The sequence below is a fragment of the Parasteatoda tepidariorum genome, chromosome 10 (genome assembly GCF_982258835.1).
Source record: "Parasteatoda tepidariorum strain Cologne lab strain chromosome 10, Ptep-v5.0, whole genome shotgun sequence".
Classification (NCBI taxonomy): Eukaryota; Metazoa; Arthropoda; class Arachnida; order Araneae; family Theridiidae; genus Parasteatoda; species Parasteatoda tepidariorum.
In genome coordinates this window covers 75,948,826-75,974,606 of record NC_141764.1, presented here as the reverse complement: position 1 = coordinate 75,974,606, position 25,781 = coordinate 75,948,826, and the positions used below count along the sequence as shown (strand labels likewise).

Sequence of the window (25,781 nt, the reverse complement as noted above, 5' to 3'; positions counted from 1 at the left end):
TTGTAAAAAACATGCAAAATATGTCTTACCTCTCCCATAACAGCTATAGGAGTTTCATTAATAGCTTTAGCAACTCTATGTTCAATAAGATAGAACATATACTCATCGTATAAAAGCCGTATTAAGTGAAAAGAGCCAAAACTTGCTGCACTTCTTAATGTCAAATCCCTGATTACCATAGAACTGGAAAAAATTAATGCATTGTTTTTTTATAAGTTAATATTTAAACAATAATTCAAACTTTAAAAATGTACTAAAAAGTATAAAATTCTGAAGGGAACAATCATTGCAAATAATAAACCGGAGGTACCAACTTTACAAACTAGCTATCCATAATCAAAATTACAATAAAATTCATAAAAATTCAAATTAGTGCAATTTTAATGTGTTCTTACTATTTATTCTATATGGGAATATACCTAATATTAACACTTTACAGTCAGGAAGTATTTCAATTTAACTTCCCACCAGGTATAATTATAATGATTAATTATAATATTTAATTACAAATTAATAAATTGCATATAAAACATTAAGTGTGCTAAAATTAATAATTTGATTAGTACCACTATATGTACAGCACTGGACCCAGTATGCAAAAAGCCAAGCTGCTTATATTGCGGCATTGGTCCATTAAGGGTCAATAATATTAAGCATGAATTGTCGAATAAATAAAAAAGTTATAACTAAATATTACTTTTTTCAAATATTTGCTGCAAAAAATCTTTTATAATTCTTGGGAACTAAGGAAAACTTTTTTTTAACAAATTATTTAAAAAATTCTCAAAATCTGCAATTTTTATTGCTCAACTGTTAGATTGTAATCTTGACTACAAAATTATAATAATTGCAGATAAATCATTATATTGTACCACTGGATAAACATGGTAAATAAGTCATATGAGTAGACCAAAACATAAACAGGAAAACAAAATATACATGGCTACTATATTTACTCATGAAAAAGACTCTTTAAATAGAAATAATAATATATAAGCAAAACAATATATACAGAATCATATTGCTCCAGTAATAGTGGTTTTATTTTTACCTTTTCCATGTTAGCACTTTCAGTTTTGGGGAATTAAAAGACATTTGTCAAATAGAATAGACAAAAATGGTTTTGTTGTTTAGTAGTACACAATCTAAAATTTTAACCAAAAATTATGTTAATTATCTCACTGGCACTCTTGAAGGATACCAAAAGAAATAAGCAATTTTCTATAAAAATCAAACTATGCACTTATTTGCTATCATCGTTACATGAGTAATCAAAATGCTTGTTTGTAAGCCAAGATTAAATAAACTTGTAGTATTTAAAACATTTGAATGTCTTAAAATTGAAATGCTATTTGGACAAATAAGCATATTTATGCCTAAAATTACCTGTGATAGTTAAATATAGGTTTTTTTTAATATGTAAATACTACTACTGCTGTTTGGCACTAAGATGAGATTTAATATATTTTTTGTTTCCTATATCAAGTAGTCGGCCGCAAAGGCCATTGATTTCATGAGTGATTACTTCAGAACTTAAATTTTGTTTTTAGGAGCTTTAATCTGCTAATTAACTCACACACCCCCTCACTCCTATTGCTTTTGGAATTAAAAAGATCATTTTGCAACAATGCTGTTTCCATGACAGTGCATGCTAAAACAAAAGTTAAACATGTTTTTTCAATGATGCTTACAAACAATTTAACATAGATAAATGAAAATATTGCAAAATTATAAAAAAAATGTTAGGGAATAAAAAACAAACATTGTGAACAGCAAACTATTAAAAAGGTATCAAGGAAAGTTTCATCTGTAGCAATGTTACTTATCAATGGACTTCTGTATCAGCTCAAAGAAAAAAAATCATGGTCAGTTCTTGAATTACTAGAACACATTCATACTTACAGACTATGACTTCTATATAAGGAGAGAAAGATTTTCAAGTATAACAAATTCTAAAATTTTACAAATTAGATCAAATTATTTGTGCCAAAAAAAAAAACTTAGTATGAAGAAAAAGGTTTTTTTCTTCAACAAACACTAATATTAATGCAATTCTTTTCATTCTTAATTTTTTTTATAAACAAGATGAAATAATTTTCTTTTAAGGCAAGATTAATTAGTAGCTTCTAAGTTATACCAAATTAAGAAGTCAACAAAACTTTTATGCTCAAGTTTATACATAAAACATTTACCAAATACATACTAAATATAAAACATGCATGTTGATATTTAGTATAACAAATGCATCACTGTCAGAGGTTTTAAATACTTTATCGCATTTTTGGAAATTTTTTTCTTCTTTATGTTAAAATTTATACAAAAAACAAGAATCAGAAAGAAAAGATTATAAATGAATACAAAAAGTTATTGATCACAATAAAACAAAAACTTACCTATAAAAAGACCATTTCAATAGAAATTGTCGAGCTGCTTTGGGGAAATCTGTTTTGCCTTCATAAGGCTGCAAGACTATATCTACTACTCCTTCTAACCATTGAGCCCACTGTTCAAGAGAATTCTGTTGTTGCAAAGTCAGTTTGAAATCTTGTTCTAAACGCTGAACAGTAGTTTCTTCGCACTGACAAACCCAGGAGGCTTGTTCCTGTCAGCAAGGTAAAAAGAGTTTATAATGAATAGTTCATGTTTGATAGGAAATAAAGATTTAATTTAGAATTTAAACTTTAGAGCTACGTTGCTAGTTAATTTACAATAACTAGCACTTATTCTTATTAACTAAGTACGATTGCAACAGAATAAATAAATTGCTAAACTCTAGGGACCAAAATTATTAAAAAAATTAATTTAGGAGGAAAGCTTTCGACTGAACAATAGTTATTTGTTATTTTTAGGCTTTAAAATTGTTATGTACTCTTAACTTGATAGCCTTAAACTAATGAATTTAAATACTACTGAAAAAATGTCATTATGATTCACAATAACAAGCTAGTTGAGAATTGCAAATTAAAAATGATTCAATTTTTTAATTATTTGAATGAATAAACCATAGCTTTTATTACTTTATATAATCTTTAATTAAAAATTCCTCTAATGTGAGAAAAGGTCACAGTGGTTTAACAAATGACGACAAAGAAACATTCAATAGAAAAATATTGGCTAATGCGAGCAACCCTTATCCATTTTATTGAAAATAGAATATGGATGGACATTAGAGATGAATTTTGACTCAAATTTAGAGAATTGAAGTTACAAAATAAATAATTATGCACTATGAATATTGCATTGAAATCATTATTCTTTATCAGATTTGAAATGTTTTTAAAAGAATGCCATTGAAAAAAAAAAAAAACATATATTTCAGATATAACTGGACCAAACATTTTTTTGGTATTCAGTTAATTTATTATAAAACTGCAGTAAAGAGAACACTCTTAAGACCAAAAATATTGTCCGTTTACGGGAAGGTCACACTAATAACAAAGACTCACATCATTAATTGTTTTTAGAATAATTGCTATGATATAGAAATAATTAAATTATAACAACTATTTACAATACAAAAAGAGTGGATGAGGAAATTTGATATAAGCCTTTATTTTATATTTATTCAATCAAAAAGGAAGATTGAATAAAACAAAGTTTGTTTTAAGCGACTGTGACTTATCATATTTTCATTGTACACTTTTAAATTAGTTAGCATCCATTCCTGAAGAGAAAAAAAAATCTCAGTTCGACAATACAAGTTTGAGCATAACTTAAAAGTTTTCAATCCTTCGTTTTCAGAAAGTATCAGTTTCTTCATCTTCACTCTTGACGTCATTATTTGCAATCCTTCCAATAATTTTGCCCATTTTTAATTAATTCTTTTGACAATCAATATTCCTATCACTGTTTATAAAATCATTCCCATTAATAACACTTTCTCCATCCAGTCAAGCATATCAAATTTAATTCAGAAATGGGATCATCAGAATTTATGTCATGTAAAACAACGGCAAGGATATTGCTTTCTGGAGTATAAATTTTAAAGCCTATTTAATTGAAAAAGTTTAAAATAGTTCAGCCTTTTTTTCCCAGATAGTAATTATCCACAAAGAAGCTTTTGGACATCAATTTTTATGTTTTCTATATTTGGTCAATCTAAGCTCGTAATAGAGGGTTTTTAAATTAGTTACTGATAAAACACTTTGAAATATTTAATAATAGCTAGATCAAGTGGTTGGAAAACAGATTAATTACATTTGGAGGAAATAATGCAATTTTCACTTTGTTTAGATTAATTTCAGGGTGAGATGTTGCGTTACCATGAAAAAGAACTACTTTCCTTTTCGTGAGACCTATTTTTCTATCAAGTTCAAGCAACCATTCAGTCATTAAATCCTAGGTCATCCATGCTTGAAGTTTTACTTTTCATTGCCTTGCAAGCCTCGACAAATTCATTCCTTTAAAACTCCTGGGTTTAGCTGCTTTTCCTATAATTAATGAAGGCTCTTGTTGTCCTGTCATACTTGTGCAAAGTAAAATCATCTTTTTTTTTTTTTTTTTTTTAGATATTTTTTTCTTTTTTACACCTTTCAACTTTAAACATTGTTTTTTCCAGTAATGCCCTATAAATCATAAACTCACTTAAAATAAATTGTATGCTTCTTTTGAAACTTTTCTATAATCCATTAAAAGCTTCAAAATCCTTTATTCCTAATTTTTCAGCCGCCACTCTAGCCTTTTCTTGTAACATTGGTCATGATACTGGATATTTGTTACTTCCAACTGTAGAAAACCATTCTAAAACACAAATGTCACTTTAAAATATCCACGACTCAGCAGATGCGCCATGAATTCGGATTCGGTAATCATTTCCATCTTTACATCATTGTTTCATAAGTTTTCCTCTGCTTTTAATAATATCTACGTTCTGAGTCTTTCCAATTGCAAAGTGTCTGTGCAATTTTTGGGCAATGCATTTTCGATGTTTGGAATACTTTAAAAACTTAAGTTAAAGCTTTATGAGGCATTATTGAATGAAAGGAGATTCACTCAAGAATAAGGATAGTTTAAAGTTATCTCAAATACTCTTTCAAAATAATTTGAGACCTACTACAGGGAAATAAAAATGTTTTTCCTATTTAAACAGTATCCTAATAAACACATGTATTCCTACTTCACTTCCCCAATTGGTTACAATCAATAGGGCTTATTTTCCTTAACACCCCCATCACTGCATAGGAAAACTGGCAGTACCTCCATAAAAGTAAACATCCTCTGATTCATAGAAGAAAAGAACATGGCAACACCTACCTGTAAGACACCAAGTCTTATGGAGTTGCTATACTCACAATTGATCATTTAAAAATCTGAATAAATGTTTGATTTACATAAACACCTCGATGAATAGATTTCTATTCCTTTTTAACCCAGCCGTGTTAAGTACAGGATCAAACTGATAAGAAGTAAAAAGTAATTTTTGGTGGGGAATTATTGTAAGATTTACTTCAATTTCTGAGGCCCCAAATGAGGAGTTAAACTAAAACTAAGCTTGTTAAACCTGTAATAAAGGCACTAGCTTGGACGAAAAAAAAAACTTTTTAACGTATTGGACAACAAAAATGTCTTACTGAGATAAAACACATACAACAAATTATCCTGAATAAAATCTGTGAGTATATATTTCATATCAATCTACTCCCCAAGATCATCATTAAGTAATTAATGAGCACAATTTTATTTTCCCACCATAAAGAAAACACTAATCAGAATTTAGTTACATGAATTTGATGCTTCAAAAGATTCACAAACTTTGCCTTAACCAAATTTAGAAGGTAAAATAAATTAAAAATATTCATTAAATGAAATATTAATAGAAAAAAATGTTTTTGTATGACGATTGAATAGTTAATTAAAATCAGCTTTTTAAAAAACTAGCCATAGTACTGTTACAAATAAACTGCCCACACATAGATATAAATAAATAAAACAGTACAATACCTGAACATTGTGGAAATCCACTCTGTTAAGATCTGCCATCATCTGATTAATTTGAGATGAATTTTGTAGGACGGCTCTGGCAGCTTGGGCAAGGTGGTTCAATGATGTATATCGTCTCAGAGTCTGAGCAAAGGCACTTACAGCACTCATCTGGAAATGACAAAACATTCTCAGTTGCTAACTCATATAATCTATACATATAAAAAGACACGTCCTGACAAACTCTCAACATCATATAGCCTATTATACTACTGAAGCTAGAAACATGAAATATCGACAATGGATTCCTTTTATGACATAAGAATCCACTATAAAATTTTTTGATATTTCCAGGGATGCTACTCGCAAAATATCAAATTGTCTCACCAGAAATTGCATTTCGTCTCAGTTAAAATCTCTTTTTGGTTCAGTTTGTCTCAGCTAAAATTATTTTTTCACTCAGTTTATCTCAGCTAAAATGATTATTAATCAGTTTGATAACAATATAAAGATAGTTTTCAGGATCCATAAAACCATTAATAGCATACTAGGAGTACTACAATTATACATACATTCACTATTGCTAGGATTTTAAAAAACCTGCATATGATTGATTATAAGAGTCCACAAAATTGTTTTATGGACTCTGTTGTTTTCATATATATTGCATTAATCATTTATGCCAATGAATAGTATCTGTTCCAGAATTTTACAAAGTAAATTTTAACTTTCTTATTTTTTAAAATATAATGGTGTTAACTTTCTAAAAAGAAATATCTATTTAGTTTCAGTAATTCAAAAGGGAAAATACCCATTTTATTTTGAGCTCAAATTTCATCTCAAAATATATAACTATTCAGTTAGTTACAATGGAAGGTCTACAGATTTCAATAATTAAAAGAGAAATTCAGTAATTAAGTAATGAGAGTTTAAGAAAATGCAAATAACACAAAAAAAAAAAAAAACTCTTTGATAGAATTCAGGAGGTGCAGTGAAATTTTGAAATATTGTAGGTAGGAATTTTTCAAGAAAATTTTAGGGAGCACTTAATAGCCAAAAATTAGCATATATACATTTTTATATCAAAACAGAAATATATAAAAACTATTATAAACAATTTAAAAAGACACATATAAATATAATTTTCTTTCTAAAATGACTTGCATCCTTTATTAAGTATAAAAGTAAACTTTTTAGTTAATTGGCATTGACTAGTAGATTGTACTTTCTTGCATTCACAAGATCAGTTAGTTGACTATGTTCTTTTAATTTATATAGCTTAATATACAATCATAAAATGTGATTATGAATGCACTTAGTAATTGTTTAAATGCAACAACTGTAGAAAAATATATCACATCTGTTACAGTAACTAATTCAAGAAAAAACTTAATTCTACTTCTTTCTAGAATCGTGATACTGGATTTTAAAATTGCGTGAATATGAATTGCGATTTTGGGTTTTAAAATCGCGTGAATATGAATCGCGATATTGGATTACAAAGTCGTGTGAATATGAATCACGATATTGGATTTTAAAATAGCGTGAATATGAATCGTGATTTTGGATTTTAAAATCGCGTGAATATGAATCCCGATATTGGATTTCAATATCGCGTGAATATGAATCACGATATTGGATTTTAAAATCGAGTGAACATGAATCGCGATTTTTGATTTTAAAATCAAGTGAATATGAATCACGATATCGGATTTTAAAATCACGTGAATATGAATCGTGCGGTTGGATTTTAAAATCGCGTGAAAATGAATCGCGATTTTGGATTATAAAATCATGTGAATATGAATCACGCTGTTGGATTTCAAAAACACGAAAATACAAATCACGATATTGGATTTTAAAATCGCGTGATTATGAATCACGATTTTGGAGTATAAAATCACGTGAATATGAATCGCGCAGCTGGATTTTTAAAACACAAATCACGATATTGGATTTTAAAATCGCGTCAATATGAATCACTATTTTGGATTTTAAAATCGCGTGAATATGAATCGTGCGGTTGGATTTTAAAATCGCGTGAATATGAATCACGATTTTGAATTTTAAAATCACGTGAATAAGAATCGTGCGGTTGGATTTTAAAATCGCGTGAATATGAATCACGATTTTGAATTTTAAAATCACGTGAATAAGAATAGTGCTGTTGGATTTTAAAAACGCGAAAATACAAATAGCGATATTGAATTTTTAAATCGCGTAAATAAGAATCACGATGAATAATTTTTAGATCACGTGAATACGAATCGCAATGAGTAATTTTTAAATAGCGTACAAATACGAAAAACGAGATCTGATATTACAACTGCGTGATAACGAGTCGCAATATTGGATTTAAAAATGCGTGAATACGAATCGCGACATTGGATTTAAAACTCGCGAGAATACAGATCGCGATATTGAATTTTTTAATTGAGTTAATAGGAATTGCTAGTAAGATTTTTAAACAGCGTAAAAAAAATCGCAACACATAAGTTTTAAATCAGTTAAATACGAAAATCGATGATGGATATTAAAATCGTCTGATTAAAAATCGCGATTTTAGCATATTCCAGCGCAGTTCCTAATATTTAAAATTCCGAAAATCAGCCAAACGAAAAAAAAATATCAAATATCGGTGGTCGAAACGAAACACTTAGACTCCTTTCCACTCTACAGCGGAAGTCGCGGCAATCCGACTATCGTTCCGGCGGCTTGGGTTTCTCTAATTGGACTCCCTAAAAATTTTAGTTTTTGGAACATGGTCGAAAATTTTAAAAATTGGGAGAAAAAAGCGGATTTCCGCTTTTTCGTGGAAGTCTTTCATCCCGTGGAGACGTGAACGGCAAAATGATCTCCAATGACTCACTGCAATGCGGATTAATATTTGAAACTGAATTCAGGTTTGCCAAATTTTGGACGTTTTGTCTCAGAATGGCGCAGCTTTAGCAGAAACTGAGCTGAATGTCGCAAAATGGCGCAGTTATGCCGTTTTGTCTCAGTTTGTCGCAAATGGCGCAGGCGTAGCATCCCTGTATTTCCATTTTAGGTTTCATTCATTTCATAGATTCATTTTGTTAGGTCATCTTGGATAGTTTAAGAAGTGTTAAATAATTATTTAGATTCATTTTATTAAGTGGTCTTAGGTCATATCGTAAAATACCGATAAAACTCCCAGACTCGAGAAATCGTCCTTCTGTAGCTTCTAACAAACACTGATTGCCAACCAGTATCAAAAAAGCACCACATTCCCTACAACACAATTTAAAAATTCCTATTTTAAGAATTTCTTTCTAAAAAAATAGTTTTTCTGATGATTAGGGTAGAGGATTAATGTTATACCATAAATCACCAATGAGTGGGGGGGGGGGGAACGGAAGAAGATTAATCACTAACAGTAACTGAATTGAAGATTGTAAACAAAAGTGCAAGTGTTTGTAAAGTCTGGTGGGAAGAGAGGGGGAAGCAATCCTCTGCACACGTGGTCAACATTTTCTCTCTGCTGAATGTAAGTTAAGGTTGCGTTGAATGGAATGTACATTTGAAGGCATGAACGGGGGAAATTTTAAGGTGGGATGGGAGAATTGAATGTGAAAGATTGAGTAAAAGAGATAAACGGATATGATTTAATCCAAATAACATATATGGAGTAAAAGGGAATTATAGTTTCTGAGAATTGTTCTAAAGGGACAAGAAAAATCTGAATACTGGGTGGAGACTAAATATTTTGCGTGTTCGTGGAGATAAGAGTCAGTTGTTATTGAGAAATACAACAAATCGTTATTGAGATTTTCCTAAAATAAGTTCTTACACCAAAAAATTAAAGTTCTTTCAAAAAATCGAAAGTCATTCGATGGCATACATAAACTTCCTGCATTTGTGATTTTATAAGAACCGACTGGATGCATCTGAAACGAAACATCCGGACGAGAAATTAAAAAATCTGGACACAGATATAGTTTAAATTCCAGAAGGGTGCATAAGCTTTCTGCAGGCGACAGATATTTTGTGGATGGAACCCTTTAAAAATGCATTAGGCAGAGAATGGCCATTCTTCATAAGGATTTTTTAAAAAAAAAAGAGACCTTTGCTAGAAATTTAAAAAGGCCAACTCGGCAAGAAGTGATTGGTTTTGTGTCTGCCGCTTGGGAGGACGTCTCTGAAATGACAATCTTAAGCTCATTTAAGTGCGGAGGTATTTCCAACGCATTCGATGGAAGCAAGATGGGCTTTTTCACCCCAGATTACGGAAGTTAATATCAGATCTATAGACAATGATATTGATGATGAACTGAGTGAAGTGTTCATCAACCTTGTTTGGATGATATATTTTGTATAAATTTTTTTTATTCATATTTAATTATGCCCAATCAAATATAATTGATTTTTTTTAAACAATGCTTTGCATTTTCTACAGTACTGTTTATTCACCACCCTCTACATCACGTCGATTTTTGACAAAATTAGGGGCACTTTATTGGTATTTTACGGTTTAAATAGAGTTGAATAGTTAGTTTTACGTTCAGGATTTATTTAGAACAATTTTGTATTTTTATAGTAATAAAAACTTAGTTACGAAATAATTATCTAGATTTATTTTAAATTATACATAGCTATTTCATAGGACTAAGTAAAATTACAGTTAATTATTAAAATTGAATTATTGAGATAATTAATATCAATTTCAATGTTCATTATCTCTAGAAACTACATTCTCATTGATATTTGAGAGTGTCAAGCTAAGAATGAAATTTTAGATAAATAAAACTGATTTTTAAAAGAACCTGATGTTAAAATATCAAATACTTTCATTACGTATTGGTTTTATAGGACTAAGTAAAATTCCAGTTAATAGTTAAAATGGAATTATTGAGCTTATTAATATTAGAGTCAATGTTGATTAACTCTAAAGATAGGAACTAAATTTTTAATGATATTTGAGTGATATCACCCATTACTGGTCAGAAGTTTTTAAAAAAAATCAGGAAAATAATTGGTATAATAATTGGTTTACTTGAAAACCCATAACAGGGAAACCTTTTATTTATTTATTTTTTAAAAAAAGTTTTGTTACTAGCTATATTTTAATATGTATAAATTGTCAAAGAATACTTTTATATTATTTCAGAAGATTCTATTATGAAAGTCACGTAAAATGCAATCAGAAACAAAATTTAAATTATTTTAACAATGGAATTTGCTTGATGCCGATAATTTAGTCTTTTATAGAGAAATAAAAAGTTTAATATACTGAGAATGATTTATAAAAATGAAATGATTTATTTCAAATGTTACATTAAATGATTTTCATAATATAAATTCTCTTTTGCTTATATATTTTTTCCTTCTTTTGAATGAATATTTTAAAAAGATTGAAGGAATTGCATTTATTTTACATTTTTAGTTATATAATAAGGATTTGAATTTCATCCATTGTTACCTTTAATGACCTATATATTGAATTATCAAAAAGTATGCATTACCTTAACTTTAATCGCTTCTTCAGGGCATCCATTCATTGCTGCAATCAGCCATGCTTCTAAACACTTGGCAAAATTTCTAATAGCTTGTGTCAAAGAACCTATGAAGAAGAAATTAATTATAAATAAATAACATTTTTATAATTTATGAATGAAAATTCTTATTGCATGCAAACCAAAGCCTAAAATAAACTGAGTGATGAGTTAGAAAATTAAAAAGGTTAAAAGCATATAGTTTATGTCAACAAACAAACAGTTCCATATTATGTTTTAATTATATTTGTGCAGGTTCAATAATAAAGAATTTATTTGAAAAATGAGTATTACTCATGATGCTATGCTTTTTTTTTTTAGTACAATAAAAAACAAAGCATGTTTGAAGAACAGGAGAAAGTATTGATAACTGTTATAAAAGACAACTAATGAATCAACTAACTTTGAAGAAATGCGTAAGAGACCATGCCATCATATATGCATAGCTGTCAATATGGATAGAAAAAATACAGCAGATTTCATGAAATATAAATTTCAAGATAACTGTTTCATAATATACTAAATTATGATATGACATGTAACAACTAAAGATATGATTTAATGCAAGAAATAACCATAGTAAAAGATATGTAATTAATTTTAAGAAAAATAGTTTTCAACTTACGTCAGTAAGAGTAACCAAAATGAAATTTGAAAGGGGTAAAAACTAAGAATTACCCTCATAATATCATTATCAAGTCGTACAGAAAAGGTAATCGTAACAAAACTTATCCTTGATTACATAACTCTGGAAGTTTGGAGGAATGGGATTAACGAGGGCTATCAAATTATGTAACGGCACAATTTTATACATTCAAAACTATATGGTACTTAAGTACTTTTAAATACATGTTGACAAAATTTAATATATTTACTGTATACAAGAATTATAACTTACTGGGTATTGGGCGCAAGACATCTGGAATAAGTACATCGACTAGATTTTGATAAAACTGGTAATCAGACTTTCGCATAAACAGGAGAACAGGTTCAAATTTGCACAGCTGAAAAAATTTACTTTTGCCAAGTAGCTTTTCTTGATCCCTGCAAATAACCAAATAAAAAACACTGTTAGTTAAAAAATATAGGAAGCAATTGTGCCACTTATTTACTTCAATTAAACATGAATTTAATAAAGAATAATCATCTTTCAATGTAAAAACTTATTATGATAAGCACTTGACATTGTTTTCGCTTAAATTATTTTAGTAACATCATTCTTACAATGAGAGGGAAGAAAAAAAATTATAATTGCTTGTGATCTTACCCAATAATAATTTCAAAGGTAAAAAAGTAGTGTGAATTTACACCTCTATGAAATAAAGATGTCCAACTAGGCAAAAATCAGCAATTTCCACAAAATTTTAAAAAAAAAAATTTCGTATCTTCATCTGAACTTAAGACAATTAACTTTCCAAAGGTCTTTAAACATTCTTTCTTTTATAACTCTAGAATCACTTTTTTTAGAGCAGAAGGTTTTAACAGTTTCCAGAAGAATTTTATGCATAAAATTCTTCTGAAAGTATTTATTAAGTCAACACAAGAATTTTAGACAAACAAGAATTTTAGTGTTCTCCCTAAGCGTTTTTAGAAGAGTATAATTATATACACACTGTTTAAGTAATTATTAATAATAATTAATGTAAATTTATTTGTGTTTATAGGTTTAATTATGATTATTATTGCAAATATTTACTTTAAGAATATTCTCAACTCTCTTTTTTTAAGGGAGTGGGGGTATATTAATGAAGTTATTTCAAAATTATTTTTTAAATAAAACTCTTTTTTAAAAAAATGCACATTTTATCATAATTAAATTTTCAGTTTAAATTCTAGAAAAAAAACTTTTAGGTTGTTTATCAATCGTTGGTTTTAGTTTACTGTTTTTCTTTTTTTGAAAAAAATTTATGCTCAGAGATTGTCTTTAAGCATGCCTTTAATTATTTTTCATAAACTACACTTTTTTTCTCTTGTTTTGATTGTGTATGGTAATTACTTTTTTAAATATATACATAAAATATTATAAGAAGGTAATTTAAAATCTACTAAGGATCAAATTCAGTTATTACATAATATTGCACAATTTCATAACTTTTTTTGGCGTTGAGTGATGCTCTTTCAAAATTCAAAGTGTCATTTTCTGAGAAGGAACACCCTGCCCTTTTTTATTCCTAAGGAGAACTCCGGAATTTTTTATACTAGTGTAATAACCAGTGTTAAACAACCAGTAAAAAATAAGCAATATCAAAAAGTAAATATTGTCAAGGTTCTAGACATCATTGTCAAGAAACATTAGAGTAGAATTTCTATTATCTCTAAATGAAAACACAGTAAATTCATTGTTCTAGCTTAGATGCAACCTACAAAAGGCAGATTAATCAAACTTGAATAGAAACAAATTGGGCACCAGCCTGTTAAACTGAATGAAAAATTTTTAGAAAAAGGTCACTCTTACCTTCGGTTGATACCACTGTTGTAGTTCCGCCAGAAAGACTGCCAAAGTGATTCCACTAATGCAAACTGTAGATTCACAACAGCATCCAAGAAATTCTATACAAAAAAAAAAAAAAGAAAATGTTAAATAATAAAAAAAAAGAGAATGTCAGTTTAGATATAAAATAACACTTAATCGAGTATTACTTCACAGTGTTCCCTATAGAGTAGCTTGAATGTCTCTATATTTTCAAGAGTGATACCATCTGGTAAGGAGTAATTGAGAGTATCAATCTCAATAAAGTTAGGAATAGCTGTAGAAGCATCACCGAGGTACTGTTGATGTTGGTGCTGAGGAACAGGAATGGGTTGAGTCGGTGGGTTATCAGTTTGACTCGCAACCCCATTGGAGTTAGATGCATTACTTTCGTCGTTGCTTTCGCTCTTAGCAGGTAAGTTTGACTTGAAACGACTGCAAGAAACACAATAAGAATCACTTTTCTTAAAATATAGAAAAGAAAGAAAACTTAGTTGTTGCTCTAAGGGACGAGTAAGTAAAGTATTTCACAAGTTCTCAGCATACACGAACCAAAACAATGATGTCACGAGTTGTTTTGTTCATTTTCCTAATCTATTTCCCTGTAAAAAAAACTAGGCAGTTTACCACAATGTGGGTAGATAGGCATCTCTCTGAGGTATACATAAAACAAGTATGAACCGAAATTTCTCAATTGTACAAATTGCTAGAAAAAAAAAAACTAATCACCATATCTTCCCTAAAAACTTTATTGAATACGATGTGTTACAGATCCACAGGTATCGATTATTATATAGTGATTTGACAGGTCCAAATCCTATTGCAGTGGTCTTACAACAAAGAACTATTAATTTAGAATCCTGTTTTTATGCAATTAAAATAAGAAAAACTTTATTTCATTTGATAGGTGATTTTAATAAAGTTATTCAAGTATCAATAACATATATTGATGTTTTTCCAACTACTGGAATTATATGCTCACATTTTCAAGAAATCAATTAGAATCTTAACAGGGTTTGGACAACCTTGTAATGGATCATTATTTGCAAATGAAAAATACATAATTAAAACATTTGCAAAATTTCTAAACTTTATTACTTCATTTTTTTCTTTCATACATTAATAATCTCAATTTAAATAATAATAAACACTACTAAATATTAACTTTAAATATAATAATAAACACAGGAATCTAAAAATTTTAAGTAAAATAATAATAAATAAATATAAAAAATATTAAATTGAGAAAACATCTTAATAACACCAATGAAATAATTCAAATCAAACTTTTTATTTATTTTTTAAATATTATATAGCCAAAGAAAATTTTTATATCTTTCATTTTTTTTTTTTTTAAACTTTAGCTCAGGGAAAGAGGTGAGAAACTACTTTTAATAATTCAAAGTTAATTCAGTTTTCAACAATAAAAAATTAATTACTTTAATAAAACTTAAACAGATTTAAAAATGTGCTTTTGAGAAAAACTTGGGAAATAACTTGAAGCTAGATGAATTCAAACATTAAGAATGTTAGTTTCACTTTAAAATTCAGAAATATATTTAATGAAACCATAATTTTAGACAACACATTGAAACTTTTGAATTTTGGTGCCTATAATGGTATAGCAATAGTTTTATACATTTAAAATTTTAATTTGTAATATCAATGACACTTTTTTAATACCAACAAATTTTAATATCTTCTTCAGTGTGGGAAATATTTGCCAGAAAAATATATGATGGATCACCTACCTTTTGATTTGGCTCAGACTCTGTGTAGATCTTATCGCTGAGTTGTCATCAGAAATCTGGTTTAGAGGAGAATTTGGTTTAACTCTAATACCATAATAATGGTACTTTGAATTCCCTCTAAAAATGTTTTAAAATAATATTAGTAAAAGCAATTGTGAAAACAAACTTAAGACACAATAGAAAATTTTAAAATAACTACATTCATCACATTAATAGGAAATTGGTAAGACCATCATAATTATTTCTTTTTAACTGGATTTCATTTTATCTAATGCATCATGAAAACAATTTATAACTTACTAACAATATATATATATATATATATATATATATATATATATATATATATATATATATATATATATATATATATATATATATTACAATAATGTATGTAAATTTTACAATTATGTATCAAACAAGTGAAAATAATCTAACACATTTTAGCTAAATTGTTGATTTAATTAAAAATAACAAATGAAAAATATAATATTAACAATTTATGAATTTTATTTTGAGCTGAAAAAAACTAATTGAATTCTGTTTCTTCTTTTGATTTTCAAATTTATTTCCGAAAACTTTTCTTTCTTTTAAACATTTATGGCACAAGATGAGCTTTCTTGTGAATAAGAAAGATTTCTAAATGATACAACAGCATCAGCCATCAAAACAGTTGGCTGAAAAATTTATTAGTTTTGATCCTCCTCATCTGAAGATTCATTTTTTTCTAAAATGTTTGCAACTGTCTTCCTTAGAAATAGCATCTGAAATAAGAAGATTTTCATAGACATTTACATAATTGTGAAAATCATTTTCATTCAGAAGTCCTCGTTTTTCAGATTCATGAAGCATGTCAAATGAAGACTCTGAATTTATAATGTCTGAAACAGTTAGTGATTATGTCTGCAGAGACATTTTTCCATGATTTTCTAAGGAAAATCCCAGCCTCCAAGAGGTTGATCAAAAATTCAATTTCACTATCATAACAGCTAATTATTTCGCAATTCCCTTTCCATAATTTATTTTCAAGCACACTATTATCCCCTTGGCATAAGATTGTATCTTTGTTATGGTGTTTGGTGGTAAAAAATATGCATTTTATCCAGAGATATTGCAGTACACACTATAACCATCCAGCAACAAACACATGCTTATTATCTGTGCGTACATCTATGATTTTAGTTTTCTTTCACGTTAAGCGATAATCAGCCGAAAAATTTCATTTTAAATGTGAAAAATGCAATACCAATTGATTATTGAATCAAGGGAGCAAACATGTGTTTCATGCAAAGCAAAGTTTCACAATAAGTGACATTGCGTTAATGAGATTCAACTAAATTTAATGAAAACTATAAAATAGAATGGAATTAAGTAAATAGTTTTCCTTTAGTTATTATCTTTACAATATCAAATAATAAATACTAGAATAAAATAATCATAGACTTACCTAGTTCCTAGCCTTCTAGTTCGAAGTCCTAAAAATACTGAGCGAATCAGTTTTCCAAATGATGCCGCGTTCACAGGATCCAACTTGTGTTCAGTACAGTGCTTTATATAGTGATTATATAATGTGCTTCGGGGTAAACTAACACCTTCGGCCGTTTCGTAATTATCTATCAGCCACTGAACCTGTAAAAACAGAATCGAGCACAGTCAGGTAATTGTAGTAAATTTGTTTATGATGATGAATTTAATATGAACATACTTACATGTATAATGTCCATGTCTCGAACATTTTGATGCTGAGAATGGTGACTTGGTTGAGACTGAGTTTGACTTTGTTGATTTGCTAACTGCAACTGTGAAGTATCATGGGGGCTCTGTAGGGTTTGAATGACGCATCCATCATTTGTGAAAGGAGCAATAATTTCAGCCACTTTTCTTGGATCATCCTTTTATAATAAAGGTATGTAAATAAAATACAAAGCAAGTATTGCAATGAATAAAAAATTATACCAAAATAGCTGAAAATAGAAACTTTAAATATAATGAAGTTTTAATAAATTGTACTTTTATACATACTTTTTAAATAATTGGAAGGAAAAAAAAAAACAGAAAAAGTGCATGCAGTCCTTGTGGAAAGAAAATATTTGATAAAAATACTGATGGTGTTAAATTCAAATTTATTCAAACTTCAAAATTTATAAGTACTCAACAGATAGCAAAGTAAAACAACATTTTGATAAAAAATTTTCGATGCAAAATTTTATTTTAAAACTATGTTAATATGAATCTCGATGTGTAGTTTTTAAATTGTGAAAATATGAATTCCTATGTAAGATTTTTAAACCACATGAACATGAATTGTAATGTGTAATTCAATATCCTTCAAAACAAATACAATGATAAAAAAAAAATTATCAGAAAATTTTAATTTTGGTATACAACGTATGTAAATTAGTTAACTCATAATTCATTTCATTTAATTAAAAAAAAAATTACATCGGCAACAAAAAAAGAAAAAAATTTATTTTGTGCATAACACAATTTAATGACATACTGCATTTTAATTACAACTAGCATCTCAAATATACACATTCTTTTATTGATAATTTTTATGTTTCCATCTTAACTTTAAAAAAAAAAAAAAGAATATACTTAACTGGCCCACTTCACAATGGATTAAATAATAATTGCTTATTCATAGTTATACAACTTTAAGCAAAATAATTAAAACATCAATACATAAAAAACATTAAGTTTTAACATAAATTAATAAATAAAGCTGAGACTGACACGTTAACAACCTTGTTGCATATGACTGATAATATATTTGAAAGACATTAGAAATGGGACCACTTAATTCCATCTATCAATGTCTATCAATGTGCATATTTTTTTTTATAGTTAACTACACCTACTTTTTTGTTACAAATGCAGTTAACTACAACTACCATTACTTTTTTTTAAAAATATAGTGACTACGAACTACTTTGGAATTGTAATTACTTCACTACTTTAAGGAGATAAATTTTGCCAGGGAATTAAATTTATACCCATGTTTAAAATGGTTTGAAATAATAAGTTGGCTCAGTATAAGGGAATAATTAAAAAATATTTATACATGTTTACAGGAGTCAGTTATTCCGAAACATTTTTTTAAAAATTTGTTTATTTAACTTGAACTTTTTATGTCTTTCGACAACGAATATTTAATTCAAGAAATGAGAAAATATCAAATACTTGCAATTCAATTGTTTAATGCTTTTTTATTTCCTCTGAGAAGTTAAGTAATAAAAAAATTCAGTTCCCTTTCTTTGAAACAGGGTTGGAGTTTTTGCCGGCGAAAAGGTTTTTTTGCCAGGACAGTGGCAAAAACCTGGCAAAAACCAAATTATCTAAATTGCTGTTTAAATATTATTACAAAATACTTGAAACAAATTTAAATCAATCATAAGGAATAATAATTTTGATACATTACATGAAAAAATTATTTTTAACATATTAATAATTAATATAAAGGTAATAATTTTTAAAAGATAGAAAGTTTTTGATCTCTTTTCATTTTAGAATCCTTAAATAAATGTTTTTTTACAAATAAATAAATATTATTATTTGAATAATATTATCATTTATTATAAAAATTATTATTTGTACAATAATTAACTACACATGCTGATAGATATTTTATGCTTTAAATTATAGTTATATTAATTTAAAATAAATTCATTTCACTGGAAAAAAGAGAATAATCACAAATTTTCCTATCAATAATGTTTTAAACTACTAAAATGATATATTATTACATTATCATTTAATTACGGAATAATAATTTTGTTAATTTTTTTGTGATTATTTATATTCATAGTATATATTTCAATTTTAGGAATAATTTTGTATCAAAAATGTGTTTTTGTCCTCTCATCTTGGAAAATATAGGTTTTTGCCAATTTGCTTGGCAAAAACCTGTTTTTGCCAGGCCGGTTTTTACCAGTATTTACCATGGTTTTTTCCACCTGCGGCAAAATCTTGCCAACCCTGCTTTGAAATAACAATGTTTCACAAGTGTGCATTCGCATGTGAAAATGTGACCAAAGTGATTAATTATCTGTCATAATGGTAGGTTCAAATACTAGTTATATGTGATTTTAAATACAGGATTTCTATTAACTCTCAGCGACGGGATAATTTTTCAGTTTTTTCGGTACTCTACTGGGATTTCAGTACTCTACTTTACGATCAGTCCACTGCGGGATGTGACATTATTTGGATATTTTTTAGCTAATTTATACTCAACTGAGTACCTTTATTTTGGTAAGATTTATACTTACAGACACAGGAGATATCCTGTTAGTCAATGTCACAGCAGCTGAGACAGGTGCCAAGTTATGGTGTCCATCAGCTTCAATAACTTGTCCTTGAACTTTATAGTTACCACTTTCATCCACGAGCTAATAACATAAAATTGTATATTCAGGTTTAACTTGTTATTTATTTCATTTAAATTTATTTACATTTACTAAATAATTACCCAGTTTGCCATATTGACATTACATATTGAATACACTGCATTAATTTGAAGGGAAAAAAAAGAAAATCATAATTTACAGCATTTTTTTCAGGGAAGAATCAAATTTCGTGGTAGCTCTTTTTCAAACATTACATGCAAATGAAAGAATGTACAAAAAACCTTTAAAAGTCATTCCAATCAATTGATCACTAACCTATTTACTAATTTAACAAAGTTACAAATTTAAACAATGGGGATGGCTAATGTAAAAGCTTCGATTAAAAAGTAGTAGTTTGTGGTTATGGAAGATATGTGCACATAACTAACATATGCAGGAATTATCAAATTCACTTATTAATTATCCACAAGTCTATTACAAAAACACAATTGTAAAAAATGATTTTAGAAAAGTTACAAGCCATTTTACACCAAAATGTTTCTTTTTTTTAATTACGAATGTTAACATTTTACTGCATGCCATAAATTAGTTATTTAACAAATTAAACATCAACACATGTTGAACTATTAAGAAACCTCACGATTTATTCAACAGATTTACTGTTTCCTTCCTCCCTGTAGTGAAAAATATATTCTAGTTCTGTATTTTATCACTAAAGAGTCAACAAGTATAGCAGAGCCACTGATTCGACATGAACACCAACAAAAATAAGATTTAAAAACTTCTACATACCTGGGAATAGGTAACAGGTGTTCCATTTCCACCAGTATAATAACCTGCAGTCGCTGGTGTGTACATGGCGGATGCATCAGTCACGCTATACACTGAGTATCCAGCCCTGAAATAACAATTAAATTGAATTCATAAAAAAAATCTAAATAAAAATTTTGAATAATTTTTTAAAAGAAATATGTATATTCATAAGACATACATTTGGCCATTGCTTCCAGCATAAATATTAGGTTCAGTAGTATCCACATACTGTACGTATGTGGGATGAACGGCTTGAGTTTGCAGGCCTTCTTGTTGATCGTGCTCAGACACTAAAAATACACAGGAATAAAAAATATCAAGTATAACATCCGATGCTGCTTTAGTTAAAAATACAATAGAAACTCCATTATCCAAACCTACTTATTCGCATACCTCTATTAACCAGTTAACCAAAATCAAATTTCTATTTTCTTCTTTTACATGTTTAGTGCTTTTTCCTCATTTCAATAATATGCTGCCATCTTTCAATATTTTTAAAAATAAAATAAAAATTTTAAAAAAAACTACTACATGACAGCATAAGTAAGTCAGCTTTAAGTGAGTAAAAAATAAATGTTTAGTTAAGTTGGTGACAGATTTAGAACAGAAAGTTACCCTTTCAGTTATTTTATCTATACTTTCCTTACTTTTAGTGTAGTTAGGCTAAACCATCATTGCTGTTAAAGAGAAACATATTATCTGTGTAAGAAAAAGATTATATTGTTGCGAAAAATCACCTATAGATTCATAATTAGTTTATATATATAAAAAAAAAGGAATACTGCTTTCTGTGAAATAATGCAAGTGAATTCCAAAATAAAAATATATTAACTTTGATATAAATAAATTTATTAAATGCCCATATTAAAATTTGAAACCAAATAGGTATACATTGATTTTTAGAGTTAGTTGGAAAAAAATATAATCAGAATATTTTTACCTAAACAGGTTCGGTCCAAATTACTTTGGATAATCAAGGTTCTACTGTATATGCCATTAAAAAATAACAGAAATAATAGAATAAGCTAAATCATGTTATTTGGAGATTTCTCCTAAACAAATACCTGCTACAGTTATAAACTGAGTTCCACCAGCAGCTTGAGTAGCCTGCACAGCAGCTTCAGCTGCTTCTTGTTGTGAAGTAATTGGAGGCGAATGTGTGGGCACAGCTGAGATGCTTGAAGAAACTGCAACACCTTGAATGGGATGTTGCTTTTGAGACGTTTGACTTCCTTGAGAAACTGAACCACCCAATGATGAGCTAGATACGGTCTGTGTATGTGTTGCCTAAAGGGGAAAATATTATATTGAACTATGACTTAAAAAGCAACCACTGATACTTCTCTTAATAGCAATGCAAAAAAATCAACAAGTTAAAAATCAGATTTATTTAACAAAGAAATAAAGAAAAGTATTTTGATATTATAGAATAGCCAAAGTTATTTGAAATTGTCAAATGTTCACAAAATTTTAGAGATTGAAACTATTCATATATTCTCCCTGTTGTCAAGAAATACAAAATTTTAAGTACATAAAGCTTTTATCAAACCAATACTTATTTAAGGCTCAGAGATCTGAACTTTAACAAAAGCTGAAGAAAATAAAATAGCCTTTTTTCAAGTGGAAAGTTCCAGCAGCTGAGATATTTAGAATGAATACAGATTCCACAATAAAAAATTTCTTCTTCATAAACCATAATAGACAGAAAAAGATCCAGATTGAGATAAAATTGTAAAGATACAACTTTCTTGCTATCCGAGAAAGGAGCTGATGTACAAGTATCAAAAATAGAAACTGGTGGAAGTCAGATAAAGGTATTGGTCCATCCTGCTTTGATGTTTTTAAAATTACGAATGACTACCATTAAGGCTAAATTTAAGACACATCTTTGAAAGAATAAGGATTCTGTAAAAGAAAAGATTTGGGGTCCCTTTACAATACCTATTCCCTTCAAAGTTACTTGGTTAACTTCATTTAAAAACAGGACATGATGTCTACCTAACTCAAGAAACACCTGCACAGATTTGATTTACCAGATTTTTTAATTAGGCTTTGATGTAAAAACATAAGCAGAGACAATTGGGACTTTTGTTTTGAACTTAGCATAGAAAAATAGTGCACATTTTTAATTTTATATACAGCTTTATCACTACACATTTGTAAATAAATACTTGTCATACAGTAAATTTTAATGATTTATATTTTTAACTATAAAATTACTTAAATTCAAATTAACTACAAAATTACTTAATTACAAAAATTCCACTTAATAAATATGAACTGTTATTTAAGAAAAGACAATTAGCTATTTACAAGCTATTATATATGCTATATATAAGAAGAAATTACAATGATCAGGAATTACCCCAGTGATCAATAATTACCCCATCTGTAGGGGGGCAACATTTGATATAGTTTCCTATAATCAATTATAATGTTTACAGTTCATGTGAAACAATTAAACAAAAGCTTACACTACTTTAATATCAAAGAAAAAGAAAGTAACTCAAAATATTTATTATTAAGAGAATGAGGGGGATCTTTGCAGAAATATGTACATTTTGAAACCCATCTTTGAAATGGAAAATACAGAAAACAGCTTAAAAGATACTTATTTTGTTAGATTAAACAAAAAATTATTAATAAGTAATATGTAGTTATACTTTAGTAAAGTGTACAAGCATTCTTGTCCATGTCTCAAATTTAAAAAATTATAATTTTTTAAAAATAAAACTTAGGTGATCATTATTCACCCCAGAAAGAGAGTGATCGTGAATTACCCCGGGTCACCCTATATACAGGATATAAACAGGAAATAAATGTTGGAAAATCCTAAGACATGTCAAAAGACATGAGTAAAAGATATGTCCTTAAGGCATGTCTAAGACATCAAAAAGACATGTGTAGATACATAAAGGAAAAGCATTTATAATATAAATGATACATAGAAAAAAAATTATCGCATACTTTATAAATAAACATAAAATACACTAATTCAGTTAAGCAGTCAAATTAATTTCCTTTAAAATCCATAACATATTTTTTAAAAACAAACAACTCATCAATTACTACTACAGCTTATTTTTAAAGTAATAATTTAAAAAAAAAAAATTTGTATATAATTTTTTTTTAAAAAAAGAAAAAAATTTTAAATCAGTCAATGTAAATTTTAGAAAATCCTATTCAAACATCAATAGAAAATTCTTAAACAAAATATTGAGCTTACATTTAAATTAAAATAGATCTGAAATTTCATCTACCGTTACTTTAGCTTAATATTATGAAAAAATTATTTTAATATCTAAACAAATATAACAAGTTTATATTTTTATATATTAAAATGTAATAAAATACATAATAAAATATATTGAAATAAAAATACAACCGTAATGTTAAACTTTAAAATAATGTAATAAAGAATAAAGTATATAAATATTTTATTTCTTTAAATAATCAAAATTAAATAGATAAATAGGAAAAAAATTAGATAAATTAAGTATCACACATAAGAAAAGAATAAATAAATTATTCTACTAGTATGTTCAAACAAAACTTATTAAATGAATGATAAAATAGATTTTAATAAAATATGTATATGAACATAAATGAGTGAAATTGGAAATATAACTTTATTGTAAAACTATAAAAAAAAATTATATAATTTGTTTCAACAAAAACACTTAAAAGAGAATAAAAGAAAAATGAAATGCCCTGCATGATGAAAGAAAAAATACCTTAATGTCAACACAAATCAAATGAAAATATTAAGTGAATTAATTTCTCAAGAAATAAACTTATTACTATTACCTGATTAGATTGACTGTGACTAATACTGGTTTGTGGAGATTGTTGTTGCTGTTGTGGGACAGGAGAATTTTGTTGCACTCCACTCAGTGCCTGCATGTCTGGAATGAAACTCTGTGTTGTCATGGTAACCACATAACCCTGCAATAAGCAAAACAAGGAAATGTTTCATCAAGGAGAAGTAATAAAATTGCTACTTTCCAATCTATAATAAAAGCACATTAGATATACATATTTCCATGAAAAATAATTTTCAGAAAATTGAAGAATTATTTTAAATGGTTTAACTAAAGAACAAAAAATAATTTTTCACTGATTCTTTTTATATTTACTTTATTAACACTTTTTCTGCTAAAAAAAATATTACATGAAAAAACTTTTTTTCGCAATAGTTTAACCATTGATTTTAAATATATTTACACTGTATTTAAAAAATTAAAATTCCATTAATAAAAGTAATACTTTTAAAATTTATATTTCTGAAAAATATAATATATACAAATATTTAAAATATTTTTTTAAAAATATGATTTAATAGTTTAAATTTTTTAAATAGTAGTTTTTCTCTACTTAAATAAAAAATAAAGCAAATTTTAATTTTTTTTTTTTAAACAAAAAATAGTACAACAAATATTTATTGAATATAAAACTTTACACACGTAAAATATGTTTACAAGATCTCATTTTTATTTTAAATTGTAGGATTGGATTTTTCTATTTTAAATTAATTTATATTTATTAATATTTAAATATTTATCTTCATTTTATTGAAAGATTTTCAATATAAAAAATAGTACAATAAATATTCATTGAATGTAAAACTTTCCTCTGCATGTGTCCAGGAAATCCTTATTTTTTAAAAAAACAGCTTTTAAGAGGTACCGTGTCTTTTGAGAACATGTTAAAAAATATTCAGCAATAACTATCTTCATTTCTCTAAATTAACTCATAAAGATTTTTCTAATCACACAAAGCTAATAATTTATTAAATAATTGCTATCTAAAGAATTTCTTTTATTTTATTTTGACTTAAAATCAAATTATCTGGCAATAAGAATTATTAAATAAATAAACACAAATTAAGGAACTCTAGGACCCAGATGCACAAGTCTAATTACAGAACCAGTAGCACAGCAATGGGTCTTGCAAACAAAAATATACC

The 25,781-nt window shown here is 27.6% G+C and overlaps 1 protein-coding gene across 2 annotated transcripts in view; it reads right to left on the bottom strand.

Annotated features, from left to right (window-relative positions):
* Positions 1–25,781, bottom strand: part of LOC107436715 (DNA-binding protein RFX2) — a 32,853-nt gene that overhangs the window by 2,641 nt on the left and 4,431 nt on the right. For both annotated transcript variants that reach the window (XM_043043661.3, XM_043043657.3), the window contains 15 exons: positions 24,623–24,760; positions 21,880–22,102; positions 20,994–21,105; positions 20,795–20,900; positions 19,925–20,044; positions 17,363–17,545; positions 17,101–17,282; positions 15,654–15,770; positions 14,073–14,337; positions 13,888–13,982; positions 12,331–12,476; positions 11,403–11,500; positions 5,941–6,090; positions 2,394–2,602; positions 30–183 (listed from right to left, as the gene is read on the bottom strand). In XM_043043661.3, the coding sequence (XP_042899595.1) occupies positions 30–183; positions 2,394–2,602; positions 5,941–6,090; positions 11,403–11,500; positions 12,331–12,476; positions 13,888–13,982; positions 14,073–14,337; positions 15,654–15,770; positions 17,101–17,282; positions 17,363–17,545; positions 19,925–20,044; positions 20,795–20,900; positions 20,994–21,105; positions 21,880–22,102; positions 24,623–24,760 (2,298 nt within the window). The remainder of the gene's footprint in view (positions 1–29; positions 184–2,393; positions 2,603–5,940; positions 6,091–11,402; positions 11,501–12,330; positions 12,477–13,887; positions 13,983–14,072; positions 14,338–15,653; positions 15,771–17,100; positions 17,283–17,362; positions 17,546–19,924; positions 20,045–20,794; positions 20,901–20,993; positions 21,106–21,879; positions 22,103–24,622; positions 24,761–25,781) is intronic.